Source organism: Nuphar pumila, chromosome 1 (assembly GCF_984573655.1).
Source record: "Nuphar pumila chromosome 1, dmNupPumi1.hap1.1, whole genome shotgun sequence".
NCBI classification, from domain to species: Eukaryota; Viridiplantae; Streptophyta; class Magnoliopsida; order Nymphaeales; family Nymphaeaceae; genus Nuphar; species Nuphar pumila.
The window spans coordinates 17618700-17638029 of NC_143249.1; the positions used below are offsets into that span (position 1 = coordinate 17618700).

The window sequence follows — 19330 nt, forward strand, 5'->3', positions numbered from 1 at the left end:
GAGACATTTTTCTAACCAAGTACCAAACTTGGTCAAAGGATGCAGTTTAATCTGACTATGCTTGATTGGCATGACAATACATGACCTAGACTTGGTGCAAAGTCTTGCAAGACTTAATTGAGCCAAGGAGCAAACTTTTTAAAAATCCATTACTTGAAAGTTTACCAACTTGACCCGGCACTAGAACAGGATTCGATTAGGTCTTAATCTGGTTCAGAACTTCCTTGGCTTGGGTTTTCCTCTATGAACGGTTATAGGAAATCAAGTCAAATGCTAGTTTCGTCTTCACTACTTTCTCAACCATGTTTTCTTTTTATGAAAAAAATTATTGGCTGCACTCGACTTCACCATACTTTCTAGTAGAACCCAATTTTTTTTCATGTTTTCTTGATTTTTTTTGTAAATCAAGCCCCCGGATATGATTTACATGGATTGTTTAGTCAAAAACATGTTCACAGTCGTCTGATTGTATTGCTTAAGCAGGGTTTTTACGAACGTTGATTAAAATCAACGGACCATAATGCACCCCAAATTTCATATTAAAGAGATCATGTGTTCGTCCAGACTCAAAACAAAATGTGCCGAACGCATCTGTTGGGTTAGATTGATCATGTAAAGCTCACATAAATTCGTGCCAGAGAGTATGGTACAGTCGACTGCAGACGATAGTTCCTCCTTTGACACAAGATATTCACATATATATAAAGAGATTTTTCCAAAAAATCTCGATCACTTGTGGTGCCAATGATTCAATCGTGGCATCAAGGGCCACACATAAGCAAGGTGGGGCCCATGAGATCTCCTAAATCTACGTGGCGTGGGCTTAGCCATCAGGCCTCATCCTTGAAGAGATCCATGAGGATATCATAACCATAACACCATCCAATAGAAAGGTGCTGACTTGGCGTTAGGATTATCTACTGTCACTAATCTAGCTTCATTAAAGACCCCCTCCCTTCCCTACCATCTCTCAAACAAGCACCCCCACCAACACAAGCTCAGAGAACTTGTCCCATTCAGCTGCCATGTCGAGCTCTGCAATCCACAGCTCAACTTTCGCCGGGCAAACAGTGCTCAAGCCCCAAAATGAGCTTCTCGGGAAGGTCGGAGTGTCCGGCGGCAGGATTTCGATGCGCCGGACAGTGAAAAGTGCTCCTCAAAGCATTTGGTAATGATCTTTCTTCTCTCTAGCTTTAAAGGATTTCTTTTTTTGGCCATTGATTATGGTCTTCCACCAGTCGATTTCTAGATTCATGTTGAAGTCGGTAACAGGTAAAAGAGTGCAGGTATAGAAAAAGATCTTGTGACATTAGTTTGTAGATCGGCATCAACTGGAGTTGTTATAGTGACAAAATGTTTAAAATGGCAAATATGTGCAGCCGAATTCTCAGAGAAATTGAAAATTTTCATATTTCTCTTGTTTTATCAGCAAAATTATATCAATTAAAAGAAAAGGTTTCTAAAAGTGAAATAAAAAATAAAAATAGACGAAAATGAAATCTTATGTTTTTTTTTCATAAAAGTAGCCGTTAAACATGGTAATATCGTGAAAGGTTATATTTACATCTTAATGAAAATTTCACAGTATTTTTAAAATTCTCACATTGTTTTGGAGTTTAAAACAATGACTTAAAATGTTGCAAAATTTTGTGATATTTTTTACTGTTGCTGTGAGTTGGGTTCACTTTATTTGAATCATCCTTATTGGTTCTTTGTGGGTTTTTTTCTTCTTTTTTTTACTTTTTCCTCTTATTTTCTTTCATGTCAAAGGCTAAAAATGCCAGGTTGATTAGGAATGCTGATTGAAAATGCTAGTTAAGTATCCAAGTAGACCAAGTCATATGGATGTATTTTTAGGCATGTAGGATAATCGGAATTGGCGTTTCTTTTCACTACAAAAGGCTAATTTTTGTTTGCTTTGCACATTAGAGTGCTTAATTTTTAATGCCAAAATGATGCATGCTTTCAGTGAGAAACAAGCTACATAGATGAGACATTTGATCTTTTTTTTTTTCAGTCAAGCTGGGGTTAGGCACATAGTGACAAATATCGTGAGATTTATGAAAATCTTGCGATAATATCGTGAGAAATTGCCTGAAAGTTTAACACAGAGATTTTCAAAATATCACAAGATTTATGAAAAAACATAAATACCACAATTTAAACATTATATTTATGTTTTAAACAGCTATTTATCGTGAAAAAGCCATGCATTTTTATTTTTAAATAATTTTTATTAATATTTTCTTATAAAATTTATTTTTTATATTTTCAATTTATTTTTTTATTGCCGAGATTTATGAAAAAAATTCAAATTCTTGCAAGTTTTTGAAAAACGATATTTTGCCATTTTTAACTTTTGTCACTACGGTTAGGCAGACACCTACCATTTCATTCAAAATTAGCTATAAACAGAATGATATACAAAATTCAACCTTCAAGCAAAGGGTGTCAGTATAGGGTGATCCTTCCAGGGTTTGGTCATCCCCCATCTAGCTAAATTTGCTAGATTTTTAACCAAAAAAATGAGATTTACAGTAACTATATATAATTTTTACCCTGTTAAACTGTACAAAACTTCTAAAAGCCTTCTTTGGTCCCCTACCCTCCATAACCTTCAATAATCTATGGGCGATGTCCATACGGCTGGTTTCCATGATAACATTCCCTTCAACACCCGTGTTCTTAAGAATGGTATGCCATGCACTCCATTCCCTATCTGTCAAGTGCCCCTAAAGGGAATTCCCATTTCCTTTGTCCAAACACAGAACCACCATGCTCCTGGATTTGCTCCTAGTACTTCAAGTGTTCATCCCTTATGGTGTTATGTAATAGGCCATCAATGAAAATCATTTGAAATCCAAGAGCATCAGTTTAATAATGCATATACACACAGATTCAGAGTTAATGGCCATGTCAAAGTCTGGAATTCATTGCTTATAAGGGCTCCGCTCATCCCGTAGGGGCAACTCGTAAATGTCACCAAAGCCGACGACAGGCATTATGAGTTTGAAATCCACAGGTGTGCATCCCTTGCCACAAGGCCAAAGCTGGGTGTACTTGGGGTTTGTACACCAAGGTGCTATTGAGTGAATGAGGTGGTCTTCCTTGATTATAAAAAAAAAAAAAAAGGGTACTGGATTAATTTCATTCCATATGTGCTTTACAGGTATGGTCCTGACAGGCCGAAATACCTCGGCCCATTCTCGGAGCAAACACCATCATACTTGACCGGAGAATTCCCCGGGGACTACGGATGGGACACAGCAGGACTGTCCGCGGACCCAGAGACGTTTGCGAAGAACCGGGAACTCGAGGTGATCCATGCAAGATGGGCTATGCTAGGAGCACTGGGATGTGTGTTCCCTGAGATACTAGCCAAGAATGGTGTGAAGTTTGGTGAGGCTGTGTGGTTCAAGGCTGGGGCTCAGATCTTCTCAGAGGGTGGACTTGATTACCTTGGCAACCCAAACTTGATCCATGCACAAAGCATTCTGGCTATATGGGCAAGCCAAGTGGTGCTGATGGGTTTTGTTGAGGGGTACAGGGTAGGTGGTGGGCCCCTTGGGGAGGGGCTGGATGCCCTGTACCCAGGTGGTGCCTTTGACCCTCTGGGCTTGGCCGATGACCCTGAAGCATTTGCCGAGTTGAAGGTGAAGGAGATCAAGAATGGGAGATTAGCCATGTTCTCTATGTTTGGCTTCTTTGTTCAAGCAATTGTGACGGGTAAAGGGCCCATTGAGAACCTCTTTGACCACTTGTCTGACCCAGTTGCCAACAATGCTTGGGCTTATGCTACCAACTTTGTTCCTGGCAAGTGAGAAGTCGCTTATCTTTTGGGTCTGTAAAATAGTTCACTTTGTTCTTCCTCTTTGCCACAATATGTTCCACGAATGAGTCCTCGTTACTAAATTAAAATAACTTCTCTTTTTCTTCCTATGTGTGGTTGCTTTTTCACCAACTCATGTGCATCTGTGTGTGTGTGTGCACGCAAACTTGCCTGTATATGTGTATGTGTGCATGTGCATGTAGGGCTGGTAAACAAGCTGAATGCGAGGACCTTGAAGTGTTCAAGCTTGGCTCATTCTTGGGGTGAGCCAAGCTGAATTTGAGCTCATAATCAGCCCAAGTTAAACTAGCCGAGTTCAAGCAGGCTTGTTCATAGAAAAAATACATTGTTTTAAATATGGAAGAAATAGGATTACAAAAAAAATATCTAAAATATATTTCTTACTACCTAATGAGCGTATAGGAGCCAAGCTGAGCTCGGATCTAAGCATTAACAAGTTTGACTTAAGCCAGTTTGGCCTAATCAGGTTCAGAGTCTTATTCAGATTCGGATGAAAAAAGATAAAACCAAACCTGACTAGCTTAAAACTTGGTATTTACACTTATAGGGGTCAGGTTTTCTGTAGGATTCGGATGAAAAAAGATAAAACCAAACCTGACTAGCATAAAACTTGGTATTTACACTTATCGGGATCAGGTTTTCTGTCGGATTCAGGTTCAAGTTTGAATGCTAAACTTAAAACCAAACCTAGATCCGGATTATTAATTGGATTCAGATTTGGCTACCAAACCTGCTTAATGGATTCAGATTCTGGTGGTGTATGGGATTGCACCTGGACCATTTACATCCCTAAGAGGGAATATAGGAAAAGCCTTTGACGAAGTCATGGTTTGAGATCTTCACTACAGGAAGAAGGGGTTTTACCGGTGCACTTCATTGGTACTTTTCACTGGCTCTATTATTTTTTACGCCAGTGAAAATTGAAATTTATTTTTCCTAGCGATCGAACTTTTTCTAGAGGAATCAATTAGTGCGCCAGTAAAAGTACTTTTTCGTGATATGTTTTCGCGAGAGGGCTCTTTTTTTCTCTCCCTCTCAAAAAACCCCAAATCTAGGAGTCAGAGAGAAGCGACAGGGCAAAGGAGAAGTACGGGAAGAGGGTGAAGGAGCAAGATGACGAGAGGGATCGACAATGGGGGGAGCGGCGAGGAGAAGGACAGGGATAGAAGCAGGCACAAGGAGAAGGAGAGGGAACACCGAGAGAGGGACAAGGAAGACTATCGCAGGAGGGATTGTGACGAGCAAGAGAGGGGAGAAGGAAGACGATCGCAGGAGGGACTGTAATGAGTGCAAGAGGGAGAAGGAAGGGATGAGAGTGTGATCTAATACTCGCACATAAAGAAACTAAGAGAAGAAGAAGAAGAGGAGCAGTGAGATGGCGCAGAGCCTTTGGCATAGGCTGAAGGAAGTCGGGTCGAAGCTCGAGAAGCCTCCTCAATCCAAGACTTCTCTCTTGAAGCTTCTAAAGGTAGGCCTTTTATCCTTGTTCCCGGCTTCTTTGTACGATTTCGTAGCTAATTTTGTGTTTTCCCTGCTAATTTGTTATGTTTCTTCACGTCTCTTACGCGATAAGAACCTGATTTTGACTCACATGTGCCGAATTTTATCCATTTTTTGATCGAGCTTGTTAATTTTTGGGTTTTGCTTTTTTTTTATGCTTATTTGATTGCTATATCAGACTTTATTTAGAGGTTTTCTATTTCTCGCATTTTTGCCAAATTTAGATATTTTTTATTGTTTTCTTCCTTTCTTTTTCAAGAAATGAGGAATTATTTCTAAGTGTTTTTATAATTACTTGAAAATATTCACACTCTAGACATTTTCTTTCTTTCTTTTTTCGAGAAATGAGGAATTATTTTTTAGTATTTGCATAATTACTTGGAAATATTCAAACTTGGGACATGTTCCAACATCAATTTTCCTCTTTTTTTTAATATATTGCCCTATTTCGGTTTTTAAGTTGAATTGTTCCTAAAATCTGTGTCTTTCATCATTCTTAATGATCACTTTTATATAAGACATGCATTTTCCTTTTTCATTTTTTTTGTACTTCTCAAAGTTCATTTTTAGTCACTGTATCAAAAAGAGGGATATTGCCATTCTTGATCTTATGCATTGAATTTCTATTTTCTTTCTCATTGTACTAAGTTGTTAAAGAAGACTAGTTTTTGATTTATCAAGGAGCCTAAGATGCACACCAATATGTGTGTTTGGCCATGGAGGATATTCAAGGAAAGAAAATGAGGTATTTTTTCTTCATATACCCTTATTGTGATCGACTTCTTATTGTGAGAGATGTGTGAGTTTGTAAAATAGCTATCCGGAAGGTATTGCCTTTTGTGAAAAGTGTTTTCTTTTGACTTGTCAAATCATCATTCAAAAAATTACCATGCAAGAACCTTATTGTAAAATGGTTTGAAGTTTTCGATGTGTAAAATATTATCTTCCTTAAAACAGTGAGTTGTTTTTATACAAACTACACAACCCAGTCTCTTGTTAAGAAGTCAGACAGTTTCATGTGGAGGTAGTTTTCAGTATTTTGTATAATTAGAGAATGATGATTCCTTAGTAATGCCCAATATATTAAAATAAGGGAAACATGATAGATCCAATTTTTTTAGAAGTTAGTTGAAAATTCATCTCAATAAAGGTAAATATTTGCAATAACTAAAATTTACAATTTTGAAATAATTTATTTCTTAGTAATTTTTATTTTGGATTATGACTGCTGCTTGAAAATTTCAATGTCTATCCAGTTGAAGGATGTTGTTGCTGTGGGAGCAAATTACCAATCCAGAGTTCTGGCTAGACAGTTTGGTGTAAAAACTGTGAGTTCTGATGTTTTTATGTAAAAGGATCATTTCTTATTTATTTGTTTGGATCCATCATTCTCATTCTTCATATCATTATAATGGCTCTAACAACTGTGAAGTCTCTATGCAGTATGAGTATTAATAACTGGAAATTCCATTTACAGGTTGACTTGAATGATGTTAGTCGCATCGACATTGCATTTGATGATGGAGCAGATGAAGTTGACACCAAAAAAAACCTGTTGAAGGTTAGGGTTGTTCTATTTGTCATCATGATCTTACTGGCAATCTTTCATACTTGGTATTTATGATGCAAAGTTTTTGTCTCTTAGTTTCAATTCTAAGGGATATCAGTCACCTTTTCTTGTGTAGGGTGGTGAAGCTGCTCATACAATGCAAAAGATAATGAGAAAAGTCCATGAACTAGGTATTTTTTGTTGTCTTATAGGTGCTATTTCACAAACTTTTGGCTTTTACTCAATTGAGCTAACTGTAGAATATATTGTTGCTCCTCTTCACACCGTCATCCCACTGAAAACAAATTCCCTTCAAACTAGGCACAATTGATCAGTATGTGCGGATAGTGGTGGACAAGATTGAATGTGATTGTTAAAATCTTGTCCCCATTTTGTATTTTGAGCATTGAATTTAGTAAGATAGAAAAATGTAGTTTCTTATTCTTGAAGTGTTTTCTTTAAAGTGTGTTACATGACAAAGATCATCCTTTTCTTTTTAGATTTTATCGTGCTATATATATTGTGGTTTTCACGGGTGGCTCAAGAGAAGTTGAGGCCCTAGACATATTTCATTGGAGGCCCATATTTCTCCATATTTTTTTTCATTGGAGGCCCTCAGCACGAGGCACATGCATGTGCCATGTTTCATTTAAAGCCCTCAACATATGAAATATAAGCGTTGTATTTACTTTTTTATTTGAGGCCCTAGGCGGTGGACTCAAATATCAAAGAGGCCAGCCGAACCTGGTGGTTTTGTACCACCATGCAGTGATAGTCAAAGTACCTACATTAGCAATGATAGGTCATGACTTGTGCATTAAGTCCACAATGAGAGAACATCGAGAAGACGGGTTGATACATTGCGTGTGTCTGCACATAAAAGACAACTAAAACAAGTTGTGGAGGTCCAAGATTTTAAGGATGTGTTGGGGATCTTAACACTGCTTAAACATGATTACAGAGGTTGATGTTGCATGTCTTGTAATGTTATGAGCCTCAAGATAGGTGAGAAATGCATACCTTTCCATTCTTTAATTTCATGGCAAGATTGTGGGATGAAAAATGTTAAGTGCAGTAATTAGAAGTTTATAACCATTTATGAGTTGTATTTTAGTGGTCGATTGGAAGTATGTTCAATGAGAGCATCTCAACATCAAATTCTCATGTAGGATAGAGCAAATATATGCTCACTTTGACTTTGATGGATGGATGACTATGGATAGGATTGTGGACTATAATTCTGGCATAAAAAGGGATTCAACAGCCAGTGATGCAACCTCCACTATGATGACAATGTTCTAGGAGAAAATTCTGCAATCTATTCATTCAGATACTATTCTCACATATCTACATATTCATCCCAATAAATGGATGCTGGTCTCTCTTAGCTTTTGTATCTAGTTTCTTTCATTTTAATATATTTAGGTATTCATTCTTCTGTGTTTCTCTTTTCATTTTCCCAAATTTTTAAATCGAAAATTGCATTCAATGCTCATAATTACTCCGTCCCATTAATATTTTGGTAAAAATCGCATTCAATTATCTACAAATGGCTTAAGGCATTTTGGGCATGTGATTCTGCCATAGATGCTTTAAAATCAATGCAGAAAAGATAGTACCTACACCAGCAACTTATATATATATATATATATATATATATATATATATATATATATATATATATATATATATATATAGAGAGAGAGAGAGAGAGAGAGAGAGAGAGAGATCATTTTGGTTGTTCTAAAATTATATTTTCTGGTATTTTGCTTCCGGGTGAGATTAGTTCAATCAATGTATATACTCCTGGATTCAAGGAAACAAAAAGGTCCTGTTGTCATTTATGAACATAGATATCACAAGTGCTGGCTTAAGCATGTATTACTTCTTTGTTTGATTATCTAGGTTGCAAATTTGTGGACGCATGATGTAGTTTCCATTGGCCATAAATAAAACTGCTATTTTCTATTCCCCTACCTTGTGCATAAATTCATATTCATGTTTTTTCTAGTTTTTGTGAAGACGATGACCACCTTTTATATTCTGAAACTGTTCACTTCCATATATTTGTGTAAAATTTGAACAAGCATCTTCAGGAAGCTTTGTAGATTATAAGAGAAAAGTGGTTATAGGTGTTTCTACTAACTAAATTAGCGGATTTTTCTTCTAAAGCCTTCTTCATGGCAGACAGGGCTTGTGGCAAGCGTCTTCAAAAGGAATATTGGGCATTGTGTAACATATGTATACTCTTTTCTATAATGTATTTTGATGTTTTTAACCCTCACAGTCTTTAATTTTATGCTTCTGATTTTTTCATAGATACAAGTTGCAAAACATTCATGTGTCTTTGTTATAAGCCTGAAAGACACTTTCATTTTCCATTGGTACTTACTGATGCTAGAGGTGCGACAAGCATTTTTTTTGTTTATATTTCTTGTATTACATGTAGGGGTGTCAATGGGTTGGGTTCGGACCCAGGTGGAACCAGACTTGGACCAGATTTTGGGGTATGGTATCAGGTCCGGACCTAGGTCTAATCGGGTCTACTAGAAGAGAAATCATACCCGGACCCGATAAGATCTACATGAACCAGACCCGGATCACACCCAGTAAAATAATATTTTTTTAATCATTTTTTACATTAAAATTTTGTTGGTCTTAATTGGAACTCAGGTCGGGCCCTGGTCTAGTATAAAATGTCACAAACTTTACCCAAATCCATGTATTACGAACCTTCAAGTCCAGACCCAGGTCTTAATTGAGTTGTCTTATTTGTCACCATGCTTGGATCCTATAGAGTTAGGTCTGGGTAAATCGGACCTGTTGACACCCCTAATTATATGCCTTTACTGCCTTAGTTACTTTGAAGTATTTCTGAATTTGTACGCAGACGCGCCTCAAGCTGAGGAGCGATTTTTTTTTTATTTTCCATATTTATTGGTGCGCTAAATATGTGTGCCAGTAACGATATTTTTCTTGCTCAAGATTTTAATGTGCCCATAAAAAGGTTTCATTGACTCTCGCTTTGAGCCCTTGCAAGTTAATTTACTAGTGAATGTAAATTGCGCCAGTAAAATCTTTATCGACAAGGTTTTTAGTAGGGAAAAATCTGCGCTAGTAAAAATCAAAGGACTCAAAATTAACTCCAAAGTAGTTTTGAAGTATATCATAGAGCATATGATTTCCATTGAATCGTGGTTTAATGTGTGGAGGTTCCTATTTTAGTCCTTGTATGTAAATGCAACTAATGTAACTAGGTATCTTAGAAGGCAAAGATTTGGTTTAGATTGAGACTAGTTGGACATAATTGAACTGCTCAGATCTAATAGTTGGACTCAATCTTAGGGCCAATCTCAGACATTGGTAGAAGAAACCCAGATAAAACTAGATCCAGCATCATATGCACACCTTTTAGAATTGGTCATTTTTTTTACTTTTTTTTCTTTTGCTTTGATATTCAAGGAAGGATCAACACCACCACACTATAGAAAGATGTTGCACCATTGAATATTCTGTTGGTTTAAAAAAAATATGATATGATTTTGCAATGGATTCACTTCACGATGGAGCAGGTACATTGCCCACGTCCATTATGCAAAGTAAGGAGATCAACACGAACGTGGTTAGACTCTATGGGCTACATCCATAAGAGTAAATATTCATGTTATTTCTTCTCTTTGGATTTGTTGCTTCATATAGATTTTGCACAGTAATTGAATTTGTAGAAGATAGATCCGTGCAATACATTCTCACTTAGTTATTTTCCGAGCATGGGAAATTATATGCCTAATCAAATATCTAGAGCAGATTCAGTACTCGGCTGAATACCCTGTAAAGTGATGCAGGAGTAGGAGCAAGAGCGAGACACTACAGAATCTGTAGGGTCCGTTTGGATCAGTGTTGATTATTTGTGTTTTTTTTTAATTAGCTAGTTGGATATTGATTTTTGAATCCTATTTTAGATCTTGGTTGAGTTTCAGATTTATCTTGGATCTGTATTAGGATTATTTTTTTTTAGGGTTTTTTCTTTATTCATTATAAATGCTTTGTATAGATGAAGACAAGAGGATGTTGATGATAAATTATTATAAGGTTTTAATTATTTTTGTCATTTTCCAGTTAATTTCAAAGTTTCATAGCCACACTAGGGTATCAATCTTATGCGATCCTCCTGTTCACTGTTTCAGCAAATCAATTCTCACCACTCATCTCACTCTATGAAGTATTAAGTTTTATTATTTATTTATTTAAGTTTAGTAGCTACCTCTCCTTTTCTCTTTATCAGTGATATCAGAGCCTTCCCAAAAACAAAAATAGTCTAAAATAGGCACATCTATTTTTCTCATCAATTTTATTTTACAGTGGAAACAATGGCTTCAGATTCCAACTTTGTGCAGCTGGCAATCCCATATTTTGATGGTCACTATAATCATTGGAGTATGCTAATGAAGAATTTTCTACGGTCAAAAGAATATTGGCCAATTGTTGAAGCTGGAATTGTTGAACCAACAACAAGTGCAGTCTTGACAGATGCCAAAAAAACAGAGTTGGAAGAGAGAAAGCTAAAAGATTTGAAGACAAAAAATTACCTTTTTTAGGCAATTGATCGACCCATCTTGGAAACAATTCTTAGCAAAGAAACTTCCAAGGATATTTGAGATTTCATGAAGAAAAAATATCAAGGCTTTGCGAGAGTGAAGCGAGCACAACTTCAAGCCTTGAGAAGAGATTTTGAAACTCTGCAAATGAAGGATGGAGAATCCATCACCGGCCATTGTACCAGGACTATGGAGACAAGCAACAAAATGAGATTTCATGGTGAGAAGATGGAAGATGTCACCATTGTGGAAAAGATATTGTGTTCCCTGACACCAAAGTTTGACTACGTTATGTGTTCAATCGGATAATCGAAAGACATAGATGCACTTTCTCTTGATGAACTTCAAAGTTCTTTGTTAGTTCATGAACAAAAGATGAATCAAAGTTCAACTACAGAGGAGCAAGCTTTGAAGGCTTCTACTTTTATTCATTTCTCAAACTCTAGAGGAAGGAAGTAGAGGTAGAGGAAGGGGAGATTGAGGTAGTACAGATGGCAGCAGGCATTTCAAAATCAATGATGTTCAATTTCAGAGTAAAGGCAAAGCACATGATCAATATCTTGACAAATCCAAGATAGAGTGTTTTAGATGTCATAAATTTGGACATTACTGTTCTGAATGTTATACTAGATTGTCTAATGACAAAGAAAAGGGAGAACAATCGAAGGGAGAGCAATCAAATTTGGTCAAAAAGAAGGAAGTGAAAACTTTGTTGATGGTTGTTCAAGCTACTCAAGAACCAGAGGATGATGTTTGGTATGTGGATACGGGCTGCAGTAACCACATGTGTGGAAGTAAGTCTTCTTTTTCTTACTTAAATGAAGACTTTCATTCTATAGTAAGTTTTGGTGATTCTTCCACTATGAATGTGATAGGAAAGGGTGATATTGAGATAAGAACCAAAAATGGTTTTGTAGAAACAATTTCTAATGTCCTTTACGTTTTTGATTTGAAAAGCAATTTATTAAGTGTTGGTCAGTTGCAAGAAAAAGGTTATGTGATAACTATTCAAAAAGGTTCTTATGAGATATATGATCCTTCAAGATGAGCAATTGTTGTTGTTCTGATGAATTCAAACAGGTTATTTTCTTTGAAGATAAGAACATCTCAATCTTGCTTACTGGCTAAAGTAAAAGACCCTTCATGGCTTTGGCATTTTCGCTATGGCCACTTGAATTTTGGCAGATTAAGGACTATCCAACAAAAAGATATGGTGACTGGACTCCCTCAAATTACTATTCCCTATGAAGTTTGTGAAGAATGCGTTGTTAGCAAACAACACCATTCTCCATTCCAACAAGGAAAGTACTCATGGAGAGCAAAAAATGTGCTGAAGTTGATTCACTCTGACATCTGTGGTCCGATCAATCCAACTTTCAATGGGGGTAAACGATATTTAATCACGTTTATTGATGATTATAGTCGAAAAACTTGGGTTTCTTTTTTCAAGAAAAAATCAGAAACTTTTAGTGCCTTTAAAAGGTTCAAGGTACAAGTTGAAAATGAAATAGGGAAAGCCATCAAAGCTTTGTGGACTGATCGCGGTGGAAAATTATGCTCAAAGGAATTTGAGCATTTTTGTAGTGATCAAGGCATTAGAAGAGAGCTCATAGTTGTATATACACCGCAACAAAATGGTGTATCAGAGAGGAAAAATAGAACCATCCTCAATATGGTCAAAAACTTGCTGGCAAGTGGGAGAATACCAAAGAATTTTTGGTCGAAAGCTATAAATTGGAGCATTCATGTCTAGAATAGAAGTCCTACTTTTGTTGTTCAAAACATAACACTAGAAGAGGCATGGACAGGATAAAGACCAATTGTAGATCACTTCAGAATTTTTTGTTGTATTGCTTATGCACATGTCCCAGATGAGAAAAGGCAGAAGCTTGATGATAAGGGTGAAAAATGTGTTTTTCTCGGCATAAATGAAGCATCCAAAGCATACCAACTGTTCAATTCACTGACAAAGAAAATTGTGATCAGCAGAGATGTCATCTTTAACGAGGATAGCACTTGGAATTGAAATGGGCATCTGCCTACTCCAGTCATTTTTTATAATGAAGTCGAAGAAGACATGCAACAGACATGAACAAATTCCAAGTGTTGCTTCATCAACTCCAACAGAATCTACTAATGCAACAGCTGAATCACGTCCTCACCGAGTTCGAAAGAGGCTCGAATGGATGGCAGATTTTGAAGTATCTGGAATTGACCAATCTGAGGTTCAAACTACTAACTATACTCTTTTTTTAGATTGTGATCCTACAGTTTTTGAAGATGTTGTTAAAGAATCAAAATGGCATAAGGCAATGGATGATGAAATTGCTGCCATTAAAAAGAACCACACATGGGAGTTGACTGATCTTCTAAAAGGACACAAGACCATTAGTGTCAAGTGGGTTTACAAGACAAAATTGAAGGAGAATGGAGAAGTAAATAAGTATAAGGCTCGACTCATAGCAAAGGGGTACAAACAAGAATATGGTATCGACTACACAGAAGTGTTCGCTCCAGTAGCAAGGCTGGACACTATTCGGTTGATGTTATCCATTGTTGCCCAAAACTCATGGCATGTTCATCAACTTGATGTAAAATTAGCATTTTTGCATGGAAAATTAGAAGAAGAGGTTTACATAGATCAACCTTTGAGATATATGAAGCAAGGTCACAAAAACCAAGTATACAAAATAAAAAAAGCATTATACGGACTGAAACAAAGCACCTTGAGCTTGGTATAGTTGTATAGATGTTTATTTTGCTAAAGAAGGTTTTCTTAAATGTCCTTATAAACACACACTCTATGTTAAAGTGGGAGTAGATGGGAAGATAATTATTGTGTGTTTATATGTTGATGATCTTATTTATGTTAGTAATGATGGAGCTATGCTTGCTGACTTTAAGAAATCTATGATGAATGAATTTGATATGTCAAATTTGGGGTTGATGCACTATTTTCTTGGCATCGAAGTAGTGCAATCTCCTGCCGGTATTTTTATTTCACAAAAGAAATATGCCTTGGAAATTTTAGACAAGTTCCAAATGAAGGAATGCAATCCAGTTTTGACTTCATCTGAACCTGGTCTGAAACTTACAAGATATGGAACAAAAAAAGGGTGAATGTCACTCTGTACAAGCAAATTTTTGGAAGTCTTATGTATTTGACGCCGACAAGACCCAATATTATACATGCTGTCAGTTTAATCAGTCGATACATGGAGAATTCAACTTAAGTTTATCTCTTATCAGCAAAGAGATTTTTTTTGCTATTTGAAAGGTACTGCAGATTTTGGAATTTTTTATAGAAATGGTGGAGAATCAAGTTTGGTTGGTTTTTCAGATAGTGACTATGTTGGAAATATTGAAGATCAAAAAAGTACTTCGGGTTTTGTTTTTATGATGAGTTCAGGAGTTGTATCATGGTCATCAAAGAAACAACAAATTGTGACTTTATCAACTACAGAAGCTTAATTTGTTGCAGCTGCTTCATCTTCATGTCATGCTATCTGGTTGAGAAGATTGCTTGAAACACTTCAAAGTCAGCAACAAGGTCCAACAACAATTCATTGTGATAACGTTTCAACTATTAAGATTTCAAAGAATCCACTTTTGCATGGAAGAAGTAAGCATATTGATGTTAGATACCATTTTTTGTGTGATCTTTGCAGTAATGGTATAATTGATTTGGTGTTCTGTAAAAGTGAAAATCAGGTGGCTGATATTATGACTAAACCACTCAAGCAAGTTGTGTTTGTGAAGCTTCGAAGAATGCTTGGGGTACGCTCTTCAAAGGATGTTGTTCAAGGGAGGACATAGCAGAATTGTTGAAGTCTGTTTTACTCCTAAATTGATTTCTGCAGATATCAGTTTAAGGGAGGGTATTGAGTTTTATTATTTATTTATTTAAGTTTAGTAGCTATCTCTCCTTTTCTCTTTATCTTGAAGATGTGCATTAGTCCCACTCTCAAACTTCCCAAGCAATGTCATTGGATTTGAATCGAATTGTTCCAAAATCAATCTGTTTCAATGTTGGATCAAATCCTACTTAAAAAATTGGCCAATTCAACTCCATATCAGCATGATTGGGCTCAATCAGCCAGATTCAAGCAGAATTGGAGTTGAATTGGCCAATTTTTGTAATATTTTTCTTTATTTTTTAAGATTTTTGGAATTTGAAAAATATGAATTCTGACAATTCAGCCAGATTCGATTCAAGCTTGAATCAACCAATTCTCTGAATCTGTTTGAAAATTGATTATGAAAACATCGTTCCCAGGTTAGACATACTAGCAGTGAGGATTGAATATACAATCGATATCATTTAATCTGCCCTCCACGTGGCTCGACCACTCATTTGAAAGGAAATCACCAGTAGCAATTCCAAGAACTGAAGCAAATGTGTTTCATTGTGGAGAACTAAAGACTATAAGAATATGGAGCAAAGCTGATGAAATAATATTTCTATAATATGAACAAAAACACTAATTACATGGTAAAAAAACTTGGATTAGTTAGGCACAAAAGAGAGGTTGTAAATCAATTACCATTTGATTTAAACGTTTTAGACTTTTTTTATAATGAAAGATGGGGAAACCACCCTCAAAATCAGAGACCTAGTAGCATTGGCTAAGCATGTCGTACATACTATCATTGTTCTGATGGTGTAAACTCATGGTGCATCACTTTTCTTCTCGGGAGTCACCAAGCTTTGGCTAAGCAACGGCTTATCCCTTGCCTCATTTTCTCTTTTGGAATCATCAAGCTTCGACTGAGCAAGGGCTCATCCCTTACCCTCATTAATAGAACCCTGATTGCCGGTCTAGTAGCCAAAGTGATGAGTTGTGGAGCTTGATTTAGAGTTTTTACCCTTGCAGTAAAGGGGTCTGAGGGCTTCCCTCGAAGCGGGTCCCGAAAGAATTTTTTTTTGGCTTATATTTGAGACCCGGTTTCTTATGTATCAGACCCGATTTGTTTAGGTTTAGGGTTGTCGCTCTTACCTTGTATAAATTCTTTTATTTCTTTCTCTATTGTAATAGTCGAAGAAGAGCAATAAAGTTTTCCCTCTTAGCGATCGTGGTTTTTTACTCTCTCTCGAATTTGAGGGAAGGTTTTTCCACGTAAATCTGTGTGCTCTTGTTGTGTTTAGTTTGATCGTTCTTGTTTATTGTTTCCTTTCGGTTGTTTCTTGCTTGTGGTTTTCCTAACACAAATCCCTTTCGACTGCACCAAACCCCTTGGGGTAAATATCTTAGAAGTTATTTTCATTATTCTTTTGCTTTATATGCCATGGAAATATATATTGGATCACTGGGGCACTTAGTTCGAGAACTCAATTCAAAAGGAGGACAACCTTAAACATTTATGTAGGCGCCAAAGGTGATTGTATTTACTTCATCATGCAAAGATTTACCCACGAGCTGCAAGGCCAAAGCTGGTTTTCTGTAGGGAGTTCAAAACCCACTGTAAGGTTTGAAATTCTTTTGGATTCAAAACCATTTTAATCAACTTCAAAACCCAAGGGTGGCATCCTTTGCCGCAAGGTCGAAGTTGGGTGTATTCTCTGTGGGCAGGGGGGGCTTAAGGGTTTTACCACCGAGGTGGTATCCCATGTGGTATGCAGGGTTCTGGTAGGGGTCAGCCAAACCCCAGCTTGCCTTTCAAAAAAAATTAATAAGGGTTTTACCAACAGGAGGTCAGCCAAAGTGCGGTCGGTGATGAGTGTTTTTTCCTTGGATTATCTAAAAAAAAACTTTTTAATCATATACTGTCGTACTGATTTTCTGTAGAGATGTCAATGAATTAGATTTTATCCCATGTCCAACCGAATTTAATTATGCTGACTTGCAATTGGTAAGCCAAAACCATATCTAATTATAATAGGATGCCAATATATTTTAATTTTTTTGTTACCAAATCTGACAAATATCTTAATTTGACAGATATCCGAATCCGATTACATGTAAAAAGCATATCTGATATGAGTTTTTCACCATCCGACTGTAAACCATTCCAATTAGTCGAACATGGTATTGGCCACATCAAATCCGAATCCTGTAAACCATTCCAATTAGTCGAACATGGCATTGGCCACATCAAATCCAAATCCAAACCATTTACATCCCTAATTTATGCCGTTACATGTATTAATATGAGAATAATTAAATGATACAAACCTTACGGGTTCATTTACTTGGTATTGGTCGCTATCATATCTCAAAAACTAGCAAAAGGTGTGGATCGATCACTACATGTCTATTAGATTGCCTAAAATTGTATTGTAAAACAGAAACAAAGTTCAGCCCAAGGGTCAGCTTAAAAGCATCAAAGTTGAAGGCTGACACAAGTTTTATCCTTGGTTTTAGTGTGTGACCTGATCTCCTCTCCTTAATTGCAAACGAAGGTGGGGCTTACCTGAAAAGATCAGCATGGAATATGAATGCACAAATATATATTTGTGCATTAAGCACATGATCACCCTCCATCTTGGGGACAGGGCTGTTAGGTATGGGACCCAAGACCTGATGGAGGGTGATAGAGTGCTTAATGCACAAATTTTTGTGCAATGGTATTGCACCGGATCCGGACTCCCGACTCCGGCCTCACACCAGTGCGACCCATAAGACTTCCTGCAGTTTAGTCAACTATCATTTAAGAATGGTTCCAGACTTTTAAGGGTCATGTGGATCCAACTCTAATGGATCTCAAGTCAAGCGTGGGTCCCAATCAAGTATAGGATGAGGTAAAGATCCTAATAATTAACCAATCATCGGTTGCATAGTATTTGCAACCAGTGTGCCCAAACTATGGGCGGTCACTCAGTCTTAAAGGAGTGAGATTATTTTATCCACTTTGTTCACGTAAGGAACAAAAGGTGTCCAATTTAATTTTCACGTTAGTCAACTTTTATCTAATAATGGGTCCCAAATTTTTAAGGCTATTGTTAGGCACTGTTTGGAATCTCGGGGTTCCCTGGTCAAACATCCATGCATGGAGCCCTTTCTCCTTTGTATTTACTACAAAGGATGAATTTGACAGCTACCACCTCCTCAAATGCATAAACTCCATAAACATCCGTCACAGCTACCCATCCCAAACAAGCCCTTAATCACGGAGGATGAGGAGGTCTGACCCTCATGTGGCATTCTTCTCATTTTTAATTTTGATTGCGGTTCTCTCTCTCTCTCTCTCTCTCTCTCTCTCTCTATATATATATATATATATATATATATATATATATATATATATATATATATATATATATATATATATATGTGTGTGTGTGTGTGAGAGAGAGAGTAATGTGCTCGTTCTACCACTTTAAGCCCTTCAAAAATCTTAGTTTTTGGTATTTTTCTCATATCTAACACCACATATGCGATCTATAGGTTTTTTTATTGGGATCTAACCTGTATAGAGGTTTTTTTAGTGATCCAAAATCAATGGCTACGAAGGCATCAATTTTTTTCTGGCTCATAAAAATATATTTATTATGGAACATGCTAAATACATCTAACAGTTCATATCTATCATAAAACACTTCAAACTATTGGGCCTAACTGGGTAGAATGAAAAAAGAGGGCCTAATATGTTCAGCTCTCTCTCTCTCTCTCTCTCTCTCTCTCTCTCTCTCTCTCTCTCTCTATATATATATATATATATATATATATATATATATATATATATATATATATATATATATATATATCGAGAGAAATTGGCAGCTGCTCAATGAATGTGCTCAATGGGTTTTTTGGCTTCTTAGATGCTTTTTACCCGGTTTTCGTCGTATAAATGTGTTGGGCATGGTCGATTTACTAAGAATCCACACCTGGA

At 36.6% G+C, this 19330-nt stretch overlaps 1 protein-coding gene across 1 annotated transcript; it reads left to right on the forward strand.

Moving 5' to 3' along the window:
• The first annotated feature begins 956 nt into the window (after positions 1 to 956).
• LOC149848178 (chlorophyll a-b binding protein 5, chloroplastic-like) lies at positions 957 to 3939 on the forward strand. Its single transcript, XM_089981822.1, has 2 exons — positions 957 to 1168; positions 3170 to 3939. The coding sequence occupies exons 1-2, from the start codon at positions 1026 to 1028 to the stop codon at positions 3819 to 3821; spliced, it is 795 nt and encodes a 264-aa protein (XP_089837948.1). The 5' UTR covers positions 957 to 1025; the 3' UTR covers positions 3822 to 3939.
• Positions 3940 to 19330: the final 15391 nt, after the last annotated feature.

Coding starts and splice junctions, on each gene's coding strand:
- LOC149848178 (XM_089981822.1), top strand. CDS start 1,026: ATGTCGAGCTCTGCAATCCACAGCTCAACTTTCGCCGGGCAAACAGTG. Junction 1,169..3,169: donor AGTGCTCCTCAAAGCATTTG/GTAATGATCTTT, acceptor TGTGCTTTACAG/GTATGGTCCTGACAGGCCGA.